At 39.5% G+C, this 25,168-nt stretch overlaps 1 protein-coding gene across 1 annotated transcript in view; it reads left to right on the top strand.

The window, feature by feature from the left end:
• LOC126483777 (interleukin-1 receptor-associated kinase 1-like) overlaps positions 1–25,168 on the top strand; it is a 164,855-nt gene that overhangs the window by 99,102 nt on the left and 40,585 nt on the right. The window contains exons 7-10 of the mRNA XM_050106933.1: positions 3,601–3,716; positions 5,380–5,569; positions 7,948–8,010; positions 11,800–12,010. Coding sequence (XP_049962890.1) covers positions 3,601–3,716; positions 5,380–5,569; positions 7,948–8,010; positions 11,800–12,010 — 580 coding nt within the window. The remainder of the gene's footprint in view (positions 1–3,600; positions 3,717–5,379; positions 5,570–7,947; positions 8,011–11,799; positions 12,011–25,168) is intronic.

Here is a 25,168-nt window from a genome sequence, read left to right as displayed (position 1 = left end):
AAAAGCTCGCAAGATATGGGTATGTACACTCGACACAGAAATGTTAAGCTTCCTGCATTCTGGCCGATGTGACTGTGGCTCTGGTTCATGCAGGCTGAATTTATATTTCAGCAGCACAAGGTGTCAAATAACACAGATAAGTTCAAGTTAGTGGTTTCACATCTGGATTTAGAAGTGGTAGCAGAAATAGAAGAAACATTGCCACGGTGAAGTTATGCTGTGCCAAAAGAATCTCTCAAACAGTGTTGCACATTGTCACCAGAGTTGCAATTACAAAAAATTTTCACAGCTGACAATATTGGCAACAAGTGTGCATCATAATTCCTCAAGCATTTAATTTCATTAGCTGACCCCGAAATTCTGCCTGAACGGGCTTTACATGTACTATCTCTTCACAAGCTGCCAGTCAATGTCCACACCACCATTGTAGCACAGACTATTTTACTATTGCAAGTCTTAGTGGAAAAGGCATATACTGTCACAAACACTGCAAAAATCAACAACAGCCAAGACAGTGGCTCTGAAATGCGCATAGTTATGGAACCTGATGACACTGACACTGGAACATGCAGGAATACTTCCCAACAGCAGCATGTACCTCTTGAACTCACCACAGAACAGCTGGTGGCACAAGTGGCAAAACTCAGTGTGCAAGTAGTGAAACGATGCTATCCAATATGACTCGACAGAGCAATGGTGCTGGTATGACAGGTAGAAGTTGGAAGTCAGGTGCAATTCTAACTGGAATTGCACCTGACTTCCAACTTTTAGCCCTACCTGTGATTGCAGATGTGCTTGGTCCTATAATCAGTGCAAAATTTTTACATAACTTTCAACTCATACTCATCCTTTGTGCATGTATCCACAGTAAAGATCTTGCCTGCCATGTGTTCTGCATTGAGTCAAGTTCAGTTTGATGTACCCATGACCTCCTGCACACAGGTGTCCAGTCATTCTGTAATGTCATCCATGCCAGGGTATTATGATTCAGTTTTGTACCTGCAGCTATGTGGAGCACACACATGGGCATCACAGAAGAAGGATTCTATGAGCCATAAAGATTCGTGTGCCACTGGCAGTACCACAGCACTGTCAGAGGAAGAGCTTTTTGTAACATGCTTCGGGACTTTCCATCACTTACCAAACCCATCAGAGCTGCAGGAAATGCGTACACACTGTTAAGCATTATACTTGAAGTGACATAGTAGCAGTAGCCCTTATCTGCAACAGCCATCTTCATGAGAACTGGCAGACAAGTCTATTACAAGCTGTCCTCCATATAAGGGGGCAAATGGATTCAAAAAAAGTGGGGTTGATGTGGCTTCATCATGGATTTACTTCATCACATTTAATGAGTGGAGTTAACACTGACTATAAAAAGAATCATTGCTTGAGTTGGCATTGTTGTGACTTGGCAAGACAGCCAAGTCACTATGAGGTGAAGCCGAAAGGCACGCGCTTAAGCTCACGCAGGCTGGCGCGAGGTCTGGAACAGTTAAGGGAATTAATAGTAGCAAATAAAGTACGTAGTTGATGTAATACTTAACTTTAATCCTTAATTGTAGAACATCGCTCTTGTTGATACATCAATAATAATCTCAATATAAACTGGTAATGGCGTCTTGCTAGGTCGTAGCAAATGACGTAGCTGAAGGCTATGCTAACTATCGTCTCAGCAAATGAGAGCGTATTTGTCAGTGTAGCATCGCTAGCAAAGTCGGTTGTACAACTGGGGCGAGTGCTAGGACGTCTCTCTAGACCTGCTGTGTGGCGGTGCTCGGTCTGCAATCACTGACAGTGGCGACACGCGGGTCCGACGTATACTAGCGGACCGCGGCCGATTTAAGGCATGGTTTCATTTTTTTGTATTCTCTTTACAGTTGTGTCTCGTGCAAGTGTTAATGTATGTTATCGGTTGTTAACCAAGCAGCTATTTATGGGGAAGTTCAATTCTTGTACAACAATAAAAAACCAACTATCTATGGTGATATAAAGAGGTATCCAGTTTAGATAGGCACTGAGAGTTTGTCACAACACACACACCAATAGGTTCAAATAGAGACTGGAGGTGGGGGTGGGAGGGGGGGGGGGGGGGGAGGTTGTAATTGGATTCACTTTAATTTTCCTTGGTCCTGACTGGTCTTTGTGGTGTAGACACTGGGCTCACAGCTCATGTTTATATCTTCCTGTCCATATTTAGGTCTTCTGTGGTTTCCAAAATTGCTTAATACAAGTACGGGGTTGGTACCTGTGAAAATCACACAGCCGATTTACTTCCCATCATTGCCCATTGGCATTTTGAGTTTATGTTGCATCTCTAATGGTGTCATAATCAGTGGAATATTAAATTCTAATTTTCCCTCTTCCCCTCCCTGGCCCTGCTTCATATTCATTCATATACATTCAAGAAGGGATAATGTTTCATATGATACAAGACTTTTTTCTCCTAACACAAACACAGGGGAATGGTTTAGCATTCTGCTGGATATCGGAGCTTGATCTAGAGAAACTAACAAATGGGCTTGACGGGCAATAAGCTGGAGTTGTTCAAATTAACTGACTTGGCTCCATGTGAGACACTGTCCTCTAACCTATGGCTTTCTATTCCATTGAGAGGGCCCATTGGTTTGATAATGTTCTACTCCTTTGTTGGAGTTGATTTCAGTGGTATTTATAATTATTTTTATCATAATAGTAACGAGGAAAGCACACATACCATCCAGCAGATGATTCATGTATTCTTTCTTCATTTTTCAAGCTGTGCCCTAGTGACTGCCACATCCTTTTTCTATTTAAAATGTGTATCACAAAGTTTGGCAGTATATTCATCAAAGTGTTGCAGCTTTCTCTTAACCCTCTAAATTTTCATCAAGTGGATTCTCTGTAAATGTAGTAAAGTTAGCACTTTGCTTGGATATATTTAGTCTTGTTATTGTTCAACTGCTCATTTTACATTATTTCATAAATTTTCTTCATGAAGTGTTAGCTCAACAATTAACCCTCACTTGTAATATAAGCCATTAAGTAGACCCAACAGCTCCTAAGAATTTGCATCAAATTAAATTATATTTGAAGGTAGGCATCAAATACATGATCTTACAGTGCTAAGAAATTGAGATATTCTAACTACATGATGTAGCTCTAATCACTGACATCAAATGTTAAAACTTACAGGTTAAGGAAGAGACTTGTGTGCCATTAGTCTTCCACCTGACTTAATGTGGTGTATAAATATATCTTGCACTCGGACTGTTTACCTCTATGCATCTATTACAGTGAACACTCATAATAATGTACAACATTCAAAGAACGATAAGTTTAGAAGCAGGAAAAGAAAGAATTTAAGTATAAATTGTTGGTTTATCTTGTGTCAAATCAACTTTTTCTTCCTCTCGAAAACGTACTGAAATAAAATGTTTTATCGAGAGAGAGAATGTATGCATGTATACATGTACGTATGTAGAGTGCTGAAGTTACTGAAGATGATATGTGGAAAAGAGCATCCTTTATCAATTTTATATAATTAGTTGTTATTGCACACCAGATATACTGAAAAAGAATTTTGACACCATGTATGGTAACTGGTGCTATATTTTGTAGAATGGCACTCCTCCACTGTCATGGGATCAGCGTCACAATATTGCTGAAGGGACAGCAAGAGGTCTTCAGTTCTTGCACAACAACAAAAAACCATTTATCCATGGTGATATAAAGAGGTACGTACTCATCTTTTGATAATAAGAAATTAAATTCCAAACAATTAATGTGAACATGTCATTATTACATTACTTATAGAAATCTCAGAGTTGAATATTCTAAACAATTTTTTACAGAATAACATTTAACTCTGCTGTGGCTTCTGCCTACGGCCGTAAGTTTCTGATTTACTAACTAAATTACTCAGTAATCTGTAGTAGTAGAGTAGCAGTTGCGTGTTATCATTGAATAAACGTTTTTTTATGAGACAGAATGTTCGAATAGCCTTTTATTTTAAGCCTTGGAGAGGTAAGGAAACCACCCCTTATTCAGTTCCTTGAAATGTAGTTTTCATTGATACTTACTGTTGTACTTTTAGTTCATCTTGAGTTTGAGTTTATTAATGCTTGAAAATCTCTTAAGGCCTTCCTACTGCCAGTTGCTGGTAGCAAGGATCATGTTTGATGATAGTTACAAATTTTTGCATGCTTAATTAATACTTGTTTATCATTTGTGCTTTGCAGTTTGTTTATTATGCCCTTTCGGTATACTGTACAGCCAGAATACTGTGACACCCCTGTCATTTGGAAATGAGCTCATCAATCCCCTGTGCACTACTTATGTTTAAAGAGACCAAAATAAGCACAATAAAATTAGCAGAAGAGTTGCTGCTTAATGAAGAAAAGGCAACATTTAAACTCCCAAGATCTTCCCTCCCCCCCCCCCCCCCCTCTCTCTCTCTCTCTCTCTCTCTCTCTCTCTCTCTCTCTCTCTCTCTCTCACACACACACACACACACACACACACACACACACACACACTCTCACACACTCACACGTTTAGCTCTCATCTTTAGCTGTATGCTATGTTTCTGGTTTCTGATTGCTCATACTTTGTAGCATTTTGTAATTTGAGTCTTCGCTGTTAATATATTAGTTAATTTTGAAGTATTTACTGGAAAGATTTTTTTTATTTTTAAAAGGTTTATTCTAAAACACCTGTCCTTTTCTTTGCTGCTTGTGGACCCTGACATTTCTTTTTTCCTTATCTTCTTTTGAGAATGAATTAAGAACACACAACCAAAACCTAAATCTTCATCTTTATACTCTAACTTCTTTTCTTTCTAATGTCCGCATGCAGCTCAGTAGTGTTGATCAGTTAATCAGATAAATAAAGTTATTTGGACATGCAGAGAGTAATACAGAAAAAGTGATAAGTTTTAAGTATCAGAAGTACCATCATTTTTAAATGTAAAGGAAAGACCTGGAAGACAATAGACTTTAGTATTAAATGTAAAATCATCCTGGAGCTCAGTTCAGGAGAGACACAGCAGAACAGGGCTAGTTATTGCTGGTCTTATCTTGTTTTTCTAGTGACTGAGAGTAGTGGATGACTTTCGTATATTATCCCTGAGTAGTCCCATTTCATCCAACTCTAAACTTTCTTTTGTGAGGTGAAGAAACCTTTGCTTCTGAATTCCAACATTTTTACAACCTATAATTCGTGTCTATTTTTGTAACTACCTAATATGTTGCGATAAATATGTAATATTTGGAGGTATTGTGAAATTAATTCAAAAAGTTAATTGAATTATTTTTTAACTTTCTGTGCAACAGAGTACGATTCAAAATCTACACACAGAAAAGTGTGTTGTGTTTTTATAACTTTCTGTTATGTGTTCAGTGCCAACATACTACTGGATACCAACTTTGAGCCGAGGATTGGTGATTTTGGGCTTGCACGTGATGGTCCACAGGGTCATTACACTCACATGAAAGTGAGCCGAGTCCATGGTACCCGCCCCTATCTGCCTGATGAATTCCTGCGTTCAAAACAAATTTCCACAAAGGTTGATACATACAGTTTTGGAATTGTAAGTATTCAGCCACATTGTTTTAATTTAACGTCTTACATTTTGTTGAATAATATACTTTCTCTGAGAACTTATTTTACTCCTCCTCCTTCTCCCCCTCCCCCCTCCCCCTCTGCCTCCACCCCCCCCCCCCCACCCTTCCCCCCATTTTCAGGTAATGTAGCAGACATTTGGAAGCATCAGCTGATGACACTGTGTCCGTTGTATTTGTAGTATCAGTCATGTGAGGGTGTTATTTATCTAACATATAACTTATTTTCCAATAAAATGATAATGTCATTCAGAGTTTACAAGGTAAACCCAAATGCCATACGAAAGAAGGAAGGAAGAAAGGTTAGCATTTAATGTCCCATCAAGGATTAGACCATTAGAGATGGAGCACAAGCTTTGATTGGTGAAGAAATTAACCTTTGATGTGGGTTTCAAGTAAAGTATACAGTCAGTGAGAATTGACTATTGTAGCACATAAATAATATTTTCAAGGTTACATAAAACCTCTTTTCATGCCATAGTTACGGAACTGACTTTTTTGTGTGTATGAATTTGGAAAAAAAATTGTCAGTAACATTATTTCTTAAGTAGTATGCTCTGAACACTTAGCTTCAGTGTAATGGTACTGTAATGGTGACTGCTGGAAAGGAACTGCAATAGAAACCACATTTCATAATTAATATGCTCGTGAACACTCAACTTTAGTTTAACAGTACATTAATGATGGTTGCCGAAAAGGAACTGCAATAGAAACCTTTCCAGTGGTGTTTGGAAGTGGCAGTCTAACGTTTTTGACGATGTGTGAGTGTTGAAGTAGGTGTTCAAATGTATTTTTGTATGTATGCAGATGTGTGTTTGTGTAGTCTGATTCTTCGGCCTTCTTATCTAAAGATAAGATGTAGGTTATTAGAAACCACAGAAACAGGGAAGGACTTCAACATTAGAAGTTTGTGAATATGGAAAGAGGCAGAAAATAGATAGCCTCAAATGAGAAGTAAGAAAGGAAAAAAAAAAAAAAAAAAAATAGATATGGTTGGTAAGATCGAAGAAGAGAAAGAAGATAGCCCCAAAGACAGGAAACCCTTCCCACCCCCCTTCCCCAGGATCCCTACCCCTCAGGCACTTGAGTGAGATGCCACAGGAGCTTTGGTGTTAAATCGTCGGATGTTGGTTTCCGCGTCTGCATCCCCGCGGTGTGTGTGAGAGCTCTACACTCCCCGCACCAGATCTTCTTAATCGAAGTGTTCTAGGCATGTTACATCTTAGAGAAACACACTGGAATCTTCTTCTCTGTTTCTCAATTCAAAATTTTGCTACTTTAAATACTTGAGCATGTTCCGTTGTCTCGGCGTAAATTCTTTGTTGTATTTGGTTTAGTTGCTATGGCAACATACAACAGCTTCTTTTCTCATTTTTTGGTCTTACAAGTTCTGTTTTTTCAGTCCTGTCACGGTTGCGATGTTCTAACATTTTTGACGATGTGTGAGTGTGTTGAAGTGTGCAAACTTCCCACCTCACTTAACGAGATGACTTACTTGTTATCTGCAGCCAATCTTCTTCGCTGCCTTCTGGAATCTCTTTAAACTTCTTCTCCAAACAGTGATGCTAGGTACTGGAATTTTGAAAATTCTCCCTCTACTTGTGAAATAAGTAGATACTCGAAGGTTACTTCTCATCAACCAACGCCATATTAAAATTTCATACAGAACATAATTCTCACTTCTCACATAAACATCAGACTTATTGTAAGTCACTGGTATCTTCTCACATCAGAAACAAAGTTAATCACATTTTCAAATGAGTTGGCTTAATAACCATGATTGTATCACAGGATTCATAAAATACGTCTTGCCTCTAGCAAGGCTGGAATAAGAGTCTTTTTTGAGAGCTCTTTCTCCCCTGTTCTTTTTTCACTAACAATAGCCACTACCACAGAGTTACATAAGTACTCCATGGTCCTCTCATACACACTTTCACTAAAACTTCCATGGATTGCCCAACAGGTACTTGTTGGTGCCGTTTGACCGCCACATCTACATTCTTCCTGCGACTGAATTTAAACCTGCACACACAGTCATGTGAGGTGCAGTAGGTAGGATTCTATCATCCCACACTCACAACTAAAATATCGTGTGTTTGAGATGGTAGAAGGCCAAGTTGTTCTAGAATTTACACCAAAATTCTCGATTCACTAAAACAGTTTTCAAAAAATTTCCATACATCCTTTGCAGACAGTTTGTTGTAGGAGATATTTTTGACAAGTTTTTGTATAATTAGGCTTAAATAACAGCTGCTATAGTGAAATACATTTTGTCTAATGAAGTAAAGATCACAAACAAATAAATGTACATGTTCTCTGTAAGATGATGATTTGTTCTGCTCTGCAGGTTCTCTTTGAGCTGGCTACTGGTCAAAGAGCATACGATGAGTCGAGGCAGAAAAAATTTTTGGTAAGTGTATGTAATTTGATTAATTCTGGGAATTGTAACTTAGTGAAGAATCAGTAGAAGGGTCTGTCCATTACATAAATATCTGAATCAATACCAACAACAACATCAACTAAGTCATTATCATTATCATCATCATCATCATCATCATTATAATTATAATCCTAATAATAATATCTGTTAGCTAAACATATATGCAATTTTGATTATTTTTGTGATGAATGATAACATTTTACCAATTTTTTTTTCTTGAAAATGTGGATACCAATTTCTGCTACTGAGAAGACTATTGTGGCAAAACTAGATCACAATTGAAAGATTTCCTGATGGTTTCATTTCTTCCATTCCTTCCTAGTTTTCTCTTTTTTTCTTTATGCTGAAATAAGTTGTTTCTTATTCTACAAACTGCATAAACCTGCCATGAATTCTCCCCCATTTTCCTTTCATTACTAAATGTATACAAGAACTGCATTTAGAGTACTCTGACTTTTGAAACATTCAGATTGCTTAAGTACTCCTTTTTTATGTGTTCCAGTTTGTCTATAAATAATTCAGTGCAACTGTTTAGATGCACAGGACATAAAAAAAGGATAAAAACCATTAATTCCTTTAAGTTTTGGTTGGATGTTTCAGGATAGCTATATTTAGAAAGCAATGTACTTGTTATTGTTCATTTGATTTTTAACAAAAAAATTAACATCATGAGCAACATGTTATTGTATAATCAATAACCATATGGTTGAGATGCAAGTAGTGAGTGGACATATAAATTAGAACTAGAGTAATGACTAATAAAAACCAACTCAGCTGTGATATTCCACATTTATTGTGTTACGACACATCTTCAGGTTGCTGAATTATGCCTAAGTCATAAACTCGGCAATCGGAAGATGTTCAGCAACTGAAACTGATTGTAACTCAATAAATGTGTAATAATACAGCTCTTGTGTTTTTATTAATCATTAATGTTGTCAGCTGTGGTGCTCAAGATTGACTAGAATAATGTTTACAATACTGTGAAGAGGATAGATTGCTACTCCTCATAAAGATGATACACTGAGTTGCAGAGAGGCACAGCAAAAAGATGGTTACACATTGAACGTGCAGCCAAAGCTTTCTTCACAGAGGAAGCACACGCACACATTTACACAAGCCACAAGCAGGCACATCTCCCACACATATGATCACTATCTCCAGCTGCTTCAGCCAGAATGTTACTGCATTGAATGGAAGTAGCATTCTGGAGTGGGTCATTGGAGATTGGAGGAGGTGGGCGGGGTGGCAGGTTGGGGGGGGGGGGGGGGTGGCAGTGTACAGGCAGTGGGAAAGAAATGAGTGCTGCCTGGGGTAGAGTGTACTGGGACTAGATGGTGGCAAGACAAGGGTCACAGATGCAGCATTAGGAGGCTATGGGGGAGGGAAGGGGGTTGGGAAAGCGGTAGCGGAAAAGGAGAGGAGGAGAGAAGGGAAAAGATCAGTGGTTGCATTTGCAGAGAGCAGCACACAATAAGGGTGAGGGGAAGTGAATTGGGAGCAGGTGATAGGACAGAGAGGGTGGAAACAGTCGGGCGGTGGGAATGGGGACAGTAGGTTACCATAGGTTGAGCCGTGATAATTTCAGGAATGGAAAATGTATTGTAAGTGTAACTCCCATCTGTGTGGTTCAGGAAAGCTGGTGGTGGAGGAGAGGATCCAGATTGCGTGGATTGTGAAGTAGCCATTTTATGTTCAGCTGCATGTTGTGGCACAGGGTGGTCCACTTTCTTCTTGGCCACAATTTGGTGGTGGCCATCCATCCTGGTGGACAGGTGGTTGGTATACCAATATAAAAACCTGTGCAGTATTTGCAGCAGAACAGGTATATGACATGGCTGCTTTCACAAGTGCCCCTGCCTCTGATAGGCTTGGATAAGCCCATTACAGGACTGGAACAGGAAGTGCTGGGTGGGTGGATTGAGCAGGTATTGCACCTGGGTCTCGCACAGGGGTATGATCCCTGTGGCAAGGAGTTTGGATTTGGAGTGGCATAGTGATGGACAAGGATGTTGTGGGAAGGAGTTTCAGGTCATGAAGCCCTGATGAAGGACGTTGGAGTCTGTTGCCCTTCTGGGGTGGGATCACTCTGGCAGAGTTTATAAGTGGAGGAGTCAGACATTTGGCAGAGGACTTCCACCTGGCAGTCACTGTGATTCGTATCAACAGTGGTGGAACCGTTGTCTGCAGGTAGGGTCATTAGTTTGGGATATGTTTTGTTGAGGCTGTGTGTGGCTGTCCTTTCTTCTGTTGAAAGGTTGATGTTCTTAGGAAGGGACCTTGGGAAGGACAGTCGGAAGAAAGGAATTCATTGAAGGTGACCAAATGTTGGTTGGGTGGGTGAGGATCACAGGCGGATGGTAGTATGAACTGAGAGAGGCAGGGTTCATTGTTGGGAATAGGTTGGCTTTGGTTGGAGGGATTGGTGGCTAAGATCCCATTGCAGGGATCGGAAAAAGGAGAGCAGATCTTCGATGAGTCGAACATGATTAGTTGTGGGTGTAAGGTTGAACATGAGGTCTTAGGATAGGAGTGAAACATTTGTGGGGCTAATAATTTTGGTGAATAAGTTGTCTGTACTACATAGTGAGTTTTTATCTTTATTCAGAAGTTTCTATAACTGTTGTTGGTATCAGTTTAAAGGAGAATAGTCCACACTACAATGCTTTCCAATTTTATTATGTTCCACAGTTTAGCTTACATAACCATTTGTACATTATATATTGCTGGTGCTGTTTTTTTTCCTGATTATTAAAATAATCAGATACATTCTTTTGATGTTCACTATTGGCATCATTTAAGGGTCCTGCAAATAATCATTTCTGGCTGTACTTATTGGATATCATCTCATATTTGCCTTCTAACCACACAAAGATGAAGATGGAAGAAGAAAAGTAAGCCTTTTAAACATATAACTACTGCATTAAAACAAATGTAAATGAACCTTAGCTAAATTGTGCTCTATCACAAGCATAACATTGGAAGAGTGACTAAAACGGTTTTCTTAAGTTTTACTGCATTTGTTGTGAGACACAACAGCACATTTTTACTGTACTCAACTTCAATATTTTATTATTTATCACAGAACACATGAATTTGTATGTATAATTTGAAAACTGTGTGAAGCAAAATATTGTTTATTGCTGTTAAACAACACATCATTGGAGAAATCTTGTTAATTTTGTCATTTACGTTTACTATATCTAACAGTTATGGAAAATCCTGGATGGAGCAGTACGTAAAATAAGACAAAGGCAACGGCAATCACTCAGATATAGTGGATCGATTCATAGATCACAGAAATGCTATGAATATGAATGCTGTTTTCTGTGAAGTGTTTCTGTGCTCCATGCCTTGATCTCCTATAGATGAGCGGTTGCCTGCTCCTTGTTTTACGTTTACTTTATGTGTTAGACTGGCATTGGAAGGCATTTGTTTTTCATAAAACAAAGCATAGGACTGAACATTTAAAACATGATTTGGTGCTCAAAGTTTCAATGGTCCTAGTATTGTTTTTTGTAATGTGTTAAACATAAGACCAATACCTCCCCCTCCTCCCCCCTTCCCTGCATGCCCTATGATGTCTAATGATGTAATGAAAATATGCTGAATCCCTGAGTGGAGTGTTACGAATGTTTTAAAATTCTAAATAAATAACTTGTCTTCCTTGCTTGAATTTAGTTTTTAGCAATATTATTATTTATGAATATAAAGTATTGTGTAACATGATTTAAGAAGTTAATGTTTTTCAACATTCAGAAAGACCATGTGGAGGCATGTGAAGATCAACAGATCCTCACATTAGCTGATAGGAAAGCAGGCCCTTGTGATCAGGCAACATTTCTAGAACTGGTGGAGCTGGGCAAATTGTGTGTCCGCAAGCGTGCAAAAGATAGACCTGAAATGGAGGAAGTATTGAAGCAGCTTGAAGGCATGTCTAATCGAAGACGTATTGCATCACGTGCTCAGAGTAAGTATTTTACAAGTTGTGCACACAGATTGTTTCATCTTTTGAAGCAGCCAATCACTCTTTCTTCTAATATCGTAGCTCACAATTTATTTCTAATTTTTAATTTGGTTCTTTCCTTTTACAAAAAATAATATCAAGATTATTTTTTGTATTGTATTGTGTTTTGTGACCTTGTGTTTTTGCACTTTATCTATAACAATTTATTCCGTTTTGATGAAGACATCTAAAAAGTTCATATGAAAGCTGAAAATTTTTGGTGTTACAAGCAACTGGTTGGAATCTTACTGAACAAAAGACTGCAAAAAGTGGCACTTAAAATTCAAATAAACTAAAATAGAGAGAATATTTTAGTGACTGATGAGAAAACACAAAACGAATGCCACAGTGTTTGATTTTAGTTCCATCCTGTTCCACATATATTTGAAAGGCCTGTAGCTCAATAGCACAGAAACCTTGGTTTCTCTCTTTCTGAAATTGGTTGTTGTTGTGGCCTGAATGTTAAATGACTGACACAATACTGTAGAGACAAATTTGAAATCTTTTCACATTTATTACTCCCAAATCACATTAGGGTTGTCAGCTTTTTCTATTGACTTATTACATAGTTCACGCAACTGCTTCAAAGTACATTTATTCCCTTATGAAGCGTGTAAATAATGAACTGCATTTCAAAAGGAACAATTGTGTACATAATTACAGTAGCAGAAGAAAAAATTACATTCATTACTCCACATTAAGATTGTCTTTAGCACATAAAGGTGTCCACAATGCTGCAGCCCGAAATTTCTGATCACATATCCAGTGATATAAAATGTCTGACAGACAGAAAGATAAAATATAAAACAAACTGTCCCTTCTCACAAACTCAAGCCCTTCCCTCTGCTACCTTTCCTCTGAGTCCACTCACACACACCTCCATGGTCCATGTGCCTCAGCCACAGCTTCATCTGGACCTACCATGAGCCCCAAATGACTCAATTCCTCCTTAGGCCCTCTGCCACCAATTTTTCTCTATTCTTGGCGAGTTCCAGGTCTCATAAATAGTCTACAATGATGGCTTGATTGTTGATGGTCGCATTGGCTTTGCTTATGCTCATGCTGAACATTCTGAACAGTGCTCCTTGCTGGATGACTGCAGTATTTTCACTGCAGAGTTGCTAGCCATCTGTTGTGCTCTTGAGCATATCCACTCCTGCACAGGTGAGCCCTTTCTCATCTGTAGTGACTCCTTAAGCAACCTACAAGCTCTTGACCAGTGCTTCACTCAGCATACTTCAGTGGCCTTCATGTGGACCCCAGAACATATTGGAATCCCAGGAAAGAACTTGCTGACAGGCTGGCCAAACAGGCTACCGCTAAACCGACTCTAGAGATCAGCACACTGGGGACTGATCTCCGACTGGTCTTATGCCGTAAAGATTTCAGGATCTGGGCTACTGAATGGCGCACCCTCAGTACATAAAATAAACTACCTGTTATTAAGGAGACAATGTGTGTGGAGGTCACCCATGCGAGCCACCCACAGGGACTCCATTGTACTTTGTCGACTCTGCATCAGCCATACTTGGCTGACTCATGGCCACCTCCTATGTTGCGAGGATCCACCTCAATGTCTCTGTGATTCCCACTTGACTGTGGCCCACATCTTGTCGGATTGCCCAATTTTAGCCACCCTGAGGTGGACTTTTAACCTGCCGCTCTGCCTATGGCATTAGGAGACAATGCCTCAATGGCTGATCTAGTTTTATGTTTTCTTTGAGAGGGAGAATTTTATCACTCTCTTCCAGGCCTTCACCCTTCCTCTATTTTACTTCTTCCTTGATTTTTCATTGCCGTTTGTTTACCTTGTTCTCTGTCTGTATTTATCTAGCCTTATGTTTTTTGGCTGGAGATTATAGTATGTTACAAAGTGGCTGGCTCATCCTTTTTTATTCTTGCGACCAGCCAGCCCACACTATCTGCTATATTATTTTAATACCTTCAACTGCTTTTTTTCCCCTTTTAGTGCATGTTTTCCCCTTTCGGTTTGTTTTTTTAGTTTTCTCTTTCAGTGTGGGTCCCAGTTACTTTTTTGCTTTTTACTTCCCCTGACTCATTTTGGGAATGGTTTTAATCTGAGATCTGTTTGCATAAGGAAAAGAGGACTGATGACCCTGTAGTTTGCTCCCTTGACTCTCCAACCCAACCAACCAACATAAACTGAAAAAAATCTTCTTGGCAACTCCTTTTCTGTAGAAGAATTTATATTACTGTAATGTCTAAAAAGTGGTGTGTAGGAATTACTAATTTGCATCTGTTTATAAAAAAAAAAAAAAACTAAAAGCTTGTAAACCATCAATATGTAGTCATATTTACAAATTAATTTGTGATGTGAATGTAAAATGATCATTCCACATTATTACGATCTGTTGTACATATAATCTATCGAACATAAAACAAACAAACTAACAAACAACACAGGCTAGTAGCTACTCTTAACAGATTTTAACAGTGGTGAAACATTTATTCACCATTCTCAGTGTCAGACTAAGCACTCATGTTTACACATGTCTTACGTGTCTCGAAACTACAATTTAAGTGATTATCGCTGCGGTGTCTGAGGCGTCTTGTCACAGTCCGCGTGGCTCCCTGCCCCCCCCCCCCCCCCCCCACCCCCCCCAGCCCCCCGTCAGAGGTTCGAGTCCTCCCTTGGGCATGGGTATGTGTGTTGTCCTTAGCATAAGTTAGTTTAAGTAGTGTATAAGGCTAGGGACCAAAGACCTCAGCAGTTTGATCTCATAAGACCTTACCACAAATTTCCAAATGTTTATTCTGTATTATTAATTGTTCACAAAGTCTTATTAATTGTTCACAAAGTCACTGAAATTTTACCAATTTGTTTGACGTGGGGATGTTAACTTCATGAATAAGCAAAACAACCTTCACATATAGATGTTCACATATTAATTACTTGATGCTGACTTTGGCATTGCAACATTAACATGATGAAGAATAAAGATGGATTTCTGAGCTATTGTCCAGTGGTTCGACTTATAGGTGATGATAGGGACAATTGTCATATTTTGAAAATGCTACATCCTTTAAACAATGTGATCCTCAATTTCCAGCAGCAGTTTCGTTGGAATCTGAGCAACATGTTTCTGCCTAATGGCCCCAGATGTGTCCATGGTAAATGAGTATTTTTAGATATCCCCAGAGCCAAAAGTTGCCTGCATTCAGATCAGATGACCATGCAGGCCATTCATCTGGAAAATCTTGGTAAATAACATGTTTGTAGAAGTTTGCATTAAGCAGATCATTCAATGGGAGAGCACCATGAGGTGTTGTGCCTCGTCTTGAATGAAAGCAGTGGTCTCCACATAGCTGCAGTTCTCCAAAGTAGTAATCTCATGCTCCGTAAGGAGGTCTCAGTAATCTTCTGATGTCACACCCTCTGGGTGCCTTCTCTTCAAAGAAAAATGGACTGAGAATGAAGGTGCCTGTGAATCCACATTACACAGTCACATATTGTGAGGTCAGTGGCCCTTTGTGCCCAACACATTGTTTAACAGTACCCCACATTCTGCAGTTCTCTGTATTTATTGCATCCTGTAATGTAAAATATGCCTTGTCACTCCATACAATATTGCCCAGCCATATATTGTTAGAAGCCGAGAGCAAATTCAGAACATTGATACAGCTCATGAGGTTTCAGTTGCTGCACTGTGTGGATCTTGTATGGGTAGTAGTGTAAAATAGACCACAATATTTTCCATACTGTTGACCGTGGAATGGAAAATTCTCGTGACGCTGCACAAGCACTAGCACTACCTAGGGCATGTGCTGAATGGTTAATTATAGCAACAGAAGGCTTGTCAATACCTTCCATTGGGATAGGATGCCTTCCTCTTCCAGGTGCCACACCAACCTCGCCTGTGTTTTCGAGTTTGATTACCATTTTCTTTAAACCGTTTAATGATATTATGTCTATCCTCAGTCCTTTCAGTTGATGATACTCTCTCAGTGTAACACTGTCCGCCCCCAGTAGCTGAGTGGTCAGCGGGACAGAATGTCAATCCTAAGGACCCGGGTTCGATTCCTGGCTGGGTCGGAGATTTTCACCGCCCAGGGAGTGGGTGTTGTGTTGTCCTAATCATCATCATTTCATCCCCATCAATGCGTAAGTCACTGAAGTGGCGTCAAATCGAAAGGCTTGCACCCAGTGAACAGTCTACCTGATGGGAGGCCCTAGTCACACGACATTTACATTTAATGCAGCACTGTAATTGCTGCCATTCACTAACACTGCATTGTGTCGCTTCTCAATACCCATATTGTTTAATTATGTTATGGCTTGTCAAAAGCTGTGTGGATGTCGTACAAACAGTGTACAGTGCCAGACTTGCACCTGGTGGCCACAACTGGAAGTAATTTGTTTTCGAGCATTGACACATTAGCATATCTACCAAGTTCCACTGCCATACGATAATTACAGCCAACACTGGACTTCCATGAGTAGCTGCACTTTAATTATAACCAGCTGGCATAGGAAGTCATCCTTGTGCTTGGTTCACTACGAGGGAATCATCATTCTGTGAAGGTGAAAGAGAGAGAATACTGGAACATGAGACAGATAATGGAAAATGGAAGAAAAGTAAAAAAAAAATGTTAGTTTCTCAGAGATTGCTATTAAATCAGAAGAATGGAGTGACTCAGTATTCTGCACAATAAAATCATTTGCTGGATAATGTGTGCGATCAGCAGGAGACTTTTGAGATGACAAAACAGCGGTATTGTCCACCATCTGGTTGGCTGCACTTTCAAATATGTGTGCCATCAGTTATACTGCCACATTTCCTACAGTTACCATCTTGGTGCAAGGGCACTGATACAAACAATTACGCTACTGCCAATGAGATGCAAGCATCTGCTCTCTGGAGATCCAGAGACGAGTTACAAAGTTCAAACATTCATGCACTGACCCCATTTTGTGTGTTTGCTACTTGAATAACATTTACACATTTAAAAATAGTGCCCAGGACTTGACATCTTTTAAATAGACGTTGTATTGAAGAATGGCAGTTTTTTTAAGTATATAAATCTGTAGCATTGACCACTATGAAAGTCTGTAAATGTGATTCAACTGGCAAACACACAAAATGGGGTTGGTGCATAGATACTTGAACTTAAATACACTTGCCACTGAAGCTCCAGAGAGGGGATGCTTGCATCTCATTGGCAGCAGTGCAGTCGTTTGTAGCAGTGTCCTCGTGCCACAGTGGTGGCTGTAGGAAACATGGTGGCATAATTGGCAGCACTCTTTGTGAAAATGCAGCCAACTGGGTAGTGGGCGATATCGCAAAAACAATCTGGTCTGACAGACCTTGGAGATAGTATGTACACAAAGGTGAAAGTAACTGGAAAGATCCCATCACCAGAAGAAAAATAAACATTCAATGTCATTTAAATCATCTATATTACTAAACTACTGCAATTTAGAATAAATTGGATGTAAAATGACCTGAATTAGAATCTAGATTTTGCCTAACATGTTCATAACAACAAATTAATACAAATAATTAAGTAGTTTACAAAGTATGATAAAAATAATCATCATACTTTTGAATTTGTGCTAAATATTGGTATTACCACCAGATAGAGATGATATTACTGTTCAGTACTAAGGGCGTAGTTACTCATCGTCCCGGTATATACAAAATTCCAGAGTTATTTTACATTTACTGGAAAACAGATAACTGTGTCCCAGATTACATGAGGGAGTAATAAAATTAAATAGAAAACCTAAATAGTAACTGATTGCTGCAAAACATTCCTCTGTAGTGTACGTAATTTATGGTGTTCTTCACTCCTTTATTGAGAAATCTGTACATTTTTTGGCTGATATTGAGAGATTTCAGGTTAGTGCCACAGCAATGGCTTCACTTTAAAGGAGGAGGAGGTGTGTGGTACTACAAAAAATCCGTCAGTCATTGAAGGCTATAATGTACAAAATGTTGACATTTGCAAAAAATAACTATATAAACAGTGGACACTGCTTGGTAATTAGTAACAGAATAACTACTACAGTAATATTATGAAAAGGATAGATTGCTACTCACTGTAAAGATGCTATGTTGAGTTGCAGTCAGGCGCAGTGAGAAGACTGTTTCACATTGAACTTCTGGCCAAAACCTTCTTCAGAAAGAAAGCACACACACATTCACACAAGCAAGCACATATCATGCACACATGACCACTACCTGTAGCCTCTCAGGCCAGGCTGAAACTGAAACTCATTGAAGGGGACAACAATCCATGGAGAAACAGCAGGGAGGGTACAGGGGGGGCAGGGGGGGGGGGGAGTGAGTGCTGCCTGGTGAAGCATGCAAGACTAGGTTGCCAGGTATGGCATCAGGAAGCTGTGGGGAAAGGATGGGTGAGGGCAACAGGGAGTGGAAAAGGAGAGGAGCAGAGAAGGGGAAAAGACCACTCTCTGCCAATGCACCCACTGGTCTCTTGTCCTCTCTGTTCATCTCCATTTCTTTTCCACCACCTGTTCACCCCCCACCCTCTCCTCCACACCTCCCTCTCCTGCTGCTTCGGACGCTGCCACTGGGAGCCTTGTCTAGACATCATCTGGTCCCTGCACACTCTGCGAGACAGCGCTCACTTCCCTAACCACCTCCTCCCCCCTCCCCCTAACATGGTATGCCTCCTCCTTCCCTGCCTCACTCTCAATTGTTGCTTTCATTTGATGCAGCTGCATTGTGGCCAGAGCAGCTGGAGATAGCGGTCTGAAACTCAGCGTGTCGTTTTTACACTGAGTAACAATCTATTCTCTTTGGAATACTGTAACCTGGGCTTTCCACTGTTCGAGTAACTAGTACTAATTTGTAATTTATGAGTTTCATGAAAAAACAAATGTTTTTTTTCCAAACAACACATTCTTTCAGATAAAATACAATAAAAAACAAATTTAGTATTTAATGTTAGAAGGTATATAAAAACAGCATTTGGAATTAATTAAAAGTTTACGCCGATTCCCTTTGGAAGTGCAGAAACTATAACTGAGATATACAATTAAAGGTGTAATTAGTTGTTTGAGAATGCTGTCATGGGAACAGATAATCACACCAAGATGTCTAGGCATTCTGAAGATTATATTTGCTTTTAGGAAACCTACCTATTTCCTATTTTATTACCTTAACCTAGTATCCTTCTTCAGAATGTTGCATTACTTGCGATAGCTATAACTTTCTGAAGTAGGCACTAGGTACCTGAAACCAGTAAAGGAAATAAAATTTATTTTGTGTTACTGGTTACTGATTATTTTAATACATACAGATACAGTTGCTGAAGATGGATAAAATATTAAACTTGTGCGTTGTTAAGCCTTCCAAATTTATCTTTTTTCAACATTGGACTATACAGCCAAACAGTTGCAAATAACTGGGCTGGAACATTTTATTTCACTTTTGACTTTAACGTAGCTGCTGTAAATATTAACGACTGCTTTTTAGCAATGTTATTTTACAATTTATCAAAATTTCATTCTGATGAAGACATCCTTAGTAGGTTTAGAAACCTAGGTCAATGTACCTAACAGTTAATTTGCAACCAGTTGGCTGTATAATCGTATGTTGAAATTAGTATACTGTTACTGAGTAACAGCCATGTTTAAAATCATCATTTTATTCTCGCTCTGTGACAAAGTAGTTAGCAGCTTGAAAGACACTCATGATTATGCATCTCTGAGATCCCTATCTTGTGTCTCACCCCACTTTCTTCTCTGTCATGGGTTGCTTGTGGCCATAGCTACAGTGTAATTTATTATTCTGGGTATAAGAAAGGGGGCTCCCTAGCTTCTTTGAGGTGCGCCATGAGTATCCTTTCAAGATCCCCTTACATTATGAATTCTCATTGTTCAATGCAGAAGAATTACACACTACCTTGAGGATGATGAATTCCTTATGTACTCCAAATCTGTGGAAGGCAGAGGGAGGGAGGAGGGGGGGATCCTATTTCACCTATGATGGTAGGAAGGGACAGAACTACCATTTTGCTGAGTGTCAATGCAGATAACAATTTGGGGAAAAAAAAGAGACTGCAGGTGCTGGAGCAAAGGATGCCTGCGCAAGACAAACCGAGACACAGTATGCCTTCCTATTATATGATCGTATTCTCTCATCTCACTATTCAGGCTTGTGATCATGCAAAACAAGTGACTGGGCTTCAATGACAAAGGCTAGCTACTGCGAAACAAGTGACTTGATGTGCAGTCTCCCCCCATTGACTGTTAAAAGCACTGCCACCTCAGGAGGCTAATACAAAAGGATTTTGTCCCACTTGACTGAGGCCGCTAGGATTTCAGAATTGATTACCTATTCAGTCTGTGGCCATGTAAGCCATCGGCAGCTTCTCTGCTTGGGGATTCCTGATCAGTTTGGAGATGGAGGGAGGTGCAGGTCACACACACACACACACGCACACACACACACACACACACACACACACAGAGAGAGAGAGAGAGAGAGAGAGAGAGAGAGAGAGAAGAGCAGACTTAAAATTACAAAAATTTATGTATTCTTAAATTAGAGGTACACAATATTCAGCTGAAAGCAGCCTCCACTTATGTTAAGCAATATTAAACGACACAGAGAATGTGTATAGGGACCTTAGCTAAAGTGCGCAGAAATCGTACAGCCTCAGAAAAAGTTGCTTGGACTATGCTACCACAAGTTCTGTTATAGGTGGAAAATGTTTGAGGGAATTTGATTAAGCTGGAGAGAGAGAACGGGAGGGGGGGAGATAGATAGATAGATAGAGAGAGAGAGAGAGAGAGAGAGAGAGAGAGAGAGTACTGAACCATGAAATATTGAACATGGCTAAACAAATGACTTTATTATGTTCTGTTTGATGTGATAAACTGTTATGGTGGCAAGAGCCTATAGCGAAGCGCATCTGCAATGGAGGTGAAGTTCTCCATATCGAAACTGTATGAGCTGGAGATAGTAGCACTGCAACCTTTTAAGGGTTGTCATCCTGCAGTAAACTTCCAACCCACAAAAAACAGGATCCTTGCCAACTATGTGGAGGGTGAGTGGTTGTAGCCTACCTGCCATGACGTAGGATAGTGACATCATCTTTCACTGTCAGTCAGAGATTGTGCATTGTCGCTCAGTCCCAATCATCGGAAAGGCAGTCCTCAAAATATTCCTACACCTCCATGAGGAAGAAGAAGAAGAAGAAGAGACCATTTAAAACTTAAAGTATTATTAACAGTTGTTGCCATTTTGAGTCAATTATCGACTTCTCTCAAAATGACCATAGGCGAAGCTCGTTACTTTACGAGTAATAATAATAGTATCACATTTTGTATTGGAATTTTTGTTAATGGGTTTAACTGCATTGAAAATTAAAAGAACTCAAAGGAAAACTGATAACGAAAAAATGAATACAGTGGTGGGGTTTTGATTATCATAGGGTCACAAATACGTAGTCAGATTGCTTGATTATTAATTTTTACTTCGTTTGTGCCCTAGAGTGGACACACACATGTGTGTCCAGACACATGGAGTTACACTAGCTGTGGGATTCATTCTGCGGCCACAAAGAATGTTTGTTGTTGTGGTCTTCAGTTCAGAGACTGGTTTGAGCAGCTCTCCATGCTACTCTATCCTGTGCAAGCCTCTTCCTCTCCGAGTAACTACTGCAACCTGCATCTTTCTGAATCTGCTTACTGTATTCATCTCTTGGTCTCCCTCTATGGTTTTTACATCCCCACTTCTCTTGGGTTCTAAATTGATGATCGATTGATGCCGCACTGTGTCTCCTACCGAATGGTGCCTTCTTCTAGTCAAGTCAAGTCACGTCACAAATTCCTCTTCTCCCCAATTCTATTCAGTACGTCCTCATTTGCTACATGATCTACCCACCAAATCTTCAGCATTCTTCTGTAGCACCACATTTCAAAACCTTCTGTTCTCTTCTTGTCTAAACTGTTTATCATCCATGTTCCACTTCCATACATGGCTACTCTCCATACAAATACCTTCAGAAAAGACTTCCTTACACTTATACTCTATGTTAACAAATTTCTCTTCTTCAGAAAAGCTTTTCTTGGCATGGTCAGTCAACATTTTATATCCTCTCTTCTTTGGCCATCATCAGTTATTTTGCTGCTCAAATTGCTTTAAGCATCTCAATTCCTAATCTAATTCCCTCAGTATCACCTGATTTTTAATTCGACTACATTCCATTATCTTCATTTTGCTTTTGTTGATGTTCATCTTATATCCTCCTTTCAAGATACTGTCCATAATTTTCAACTGCTACTCCAACTCCTTTGCTGTCTCTGACAGAATTACAATGTGATTAGCAAATCTCAAAGTTTTTATTTCTGCTCTCTGGACTTTAATTCCTACTCCAATTTTTTCTTTTGTTTCCTTTACTGCTTGCTCAATATACAGATTGAATAATGTCGGGAATAGGCTACAACCCTGTCTCATTCTCCTCTCAGTTATTGCTTCCCTTTTCCTGCCCCTCAACTATTATAACTGCCATCTGGTTTCTGTGCAAATTGTAAATAGCCTTTTGCTCCCTGTGTTTTACCCCTGCCACCTTTAGAATTTGAAAGAGGATTAGTATTGCCTCGCATGTTCCTACATTTCTTCAGAATCCAAACTGATCTTCCCTGAGCTCAGCTTCTACCAGATTTTCCATTTCTCTGTAAAGAATTCATGTCAGTATTTTGCAACTTTGACTTATTAAACTGATAATTTGGTAATTTTCACATCTGTCGGTATCAGCTGTCTTTGGAATTGGTATTATTATATTCTTCTTGAGGTCTGAGGGTATTTCACCTGTTGCATACATCTTGATCATCAGATGGAAGAGTTTTGTCATGGTTGGCTCTCCTTAGGCTATCAGTAGTTCTAATGGAATGTTGTCTATTCCCGGAGCCATTTTGATTTAGGTCTTTCAGTGCTCTGTCAAATTCTTCGCGCAGTATCGTATCTCCCATCTCATCTTCATCTACATACTGTTCTATTTCCATAATATTGTTCTCAACTACATCTCCCTTGTATAGATCCTCTATATACTCCTTCCAGCTTTCTGCTTTCCCTTCTTTGCATAGTACTGGTTTTCCATCTGAGCTCTTGATATTCATGCTGGCAGTTCTCTTTTCTCCAAAGGTCTCTTTAATTTTCCTGTAAGTGGCATCTATCTTACCCCTAGTGATATATGCTTCTACATCCTTACATTTGTCCTCTAGGCATTCCTGCTCAGCTATTTTGCACTTACTGGTGGTATCATTTTTGAGACGTTTGTATTCCAATTGCCTGCTTCATTTACTGATTTTTTATATTGTCTCCTTTCATCAATTAAATTCAATATATCTTGTGTTACCCAAGGATTTCCAATAACCCTTGCCGTTTTACCTGCTTGATACCCTTGTGCCTTCAGTATTTCATCTCTCAAAGGTACCCATACTCCTACTACTGTGTTCGTTTTCCCTGCTCTTGTCAGTTGTCCCTAATGCTCCCTCTGAAATTCTCTACAACTTCTGTTTCTTTCAGTTTATCCAGGTCCCATCTACCTAAATTCCTACCTTTTTGCAGCTTCTTCAGTTTTAATCTACACTTCACAACCAATAAATTGTGGTCAAAGTCCACATCTGCCCCTGGAAATGTCTTACAATTTAAAACCTGGTTCCTGAATCTCTGTCTAACCATTACAGAATCATTTTGAAACCTTCTGGTGCCCCACATCTCTTCCGTGTATACCACCTTCTTTCATGATTCTTAAACCAAGTAAGTATTAGCCATGGTTAAATTATACTCTGTACAAAATTCTACCAGGCGGTTTCCTCTTTAATTCCTTTCCCCCAGCCCATATTCATCTGCTATTTTTTTCTTCTCTTCCTTTTCCTACTACCAAATTCCAGTCTCCCATGACTTTTAAATTTTCATCTCCTTTGATTACCCAAATAATGTATTTTATCTCATCATTCATTTCTTCAAACTCTTCATCAGCTGCAGAGCTAGTTGGCATACAAACTTATACTATTGTGGTGGGTGTGGACTTTGTGTCTATCGTGGCTACAATAATGCATTCACTATGCTGTTCGTAGTAGCTTATTCGCATTCCTATTTTTTTATTCGTTATTAAAGCTACTCCTACGTTATCCATAGATGATTTTGTATTTATAACTCTGTATTCATCTATCCAGAATTCCTGTTCCTCCTGCTACCAAACTTCACTAATTACCGCTATATCTAACTTTAACCTACCCATTTCCCTTTCCAAATTTTCTAGCCTACCTGCCCGATTAAGGGATCTGACATTCCACACTCCAATCCATAGAATGCCAGTTTTGTTTCTCTTGATAATGACATCCTCCTGAGTAGTCACCACCTGGAGACCTCAATGGGGGCTATTTTAACTCTGGAATATTTTACCAAAGAGGACACCACCATCATTTAACCATACAGTAGAGCTGCATGTCCTTGGGGAAAAATTACAGCTGTAGTTTCTCATAGCTTTCAGCCATTCTCAGTACCAGCACGGCAAAGCAGTTTTGGTTGATGTTACAAGGCCAGTTCGTTCAATCACCCAAACTGTTCCCCTGCAACTACTAAAAAGGCTGCTGCCTCTCTACAGGAACCACACATTTGTCTGGCCTGTCAACAGATACCCCTCCATAGTGTTTGCACCTACAGTATGGCTCTCTGTATCGCTGAGGCACACAAGCCTCCCCACCAATGGTAAGGTCCATGGTTCATGGGGGAGGGGGAGGCCACAGAGATGAGGACGAGTAATTTTAACCCACATCCATATTGAACACTGTGGTTCAGACATGAGCTGCTCCTTTAGTGAGAGCACATTTACCAGAACATATTTTATAGCAACAATGAGTGAAAGTTGTACAAGGTTTCAAATTCTGTATTGTGTCTGACTCTTACCTATTCCACCCTGGACTACAGTTTTTTGACCTTATCTAAGCATACATGACTGTTGGCTAACAGGCAGTGCGAATGGCTAGTCCAGTGTCACACAGTGTAGGGAGTGCAGCAAGCTATTTGTTGCCAAATTTTTGTTTGTTTCAGATGAATATATTTAATGTAATAACTGTGTTCTCTGAGTATATTAGAACTGCTCTTCACTTTATTTGTACAT

The sequence above is a fragment of the Schistocerca serialis genome, chromosome 6 (assembly GCF_023864345.2).
Source record: "Schistocerca serialis cubense isolate TAMUIC-IGC-003099 chromosome 6, iqSchSeri2.2, whole genome shotgun sequence".
NCBI lineage: Eukaryota > Metazoa > Arthropoda > Insecta > Orthoptera > Acrididae > Schistocerca > Schistocerca serialis.
Note: the sequence above shows the minus strand (reverse complement) of the source record. Positions and strands in the feature narration are given on the sequence as shown.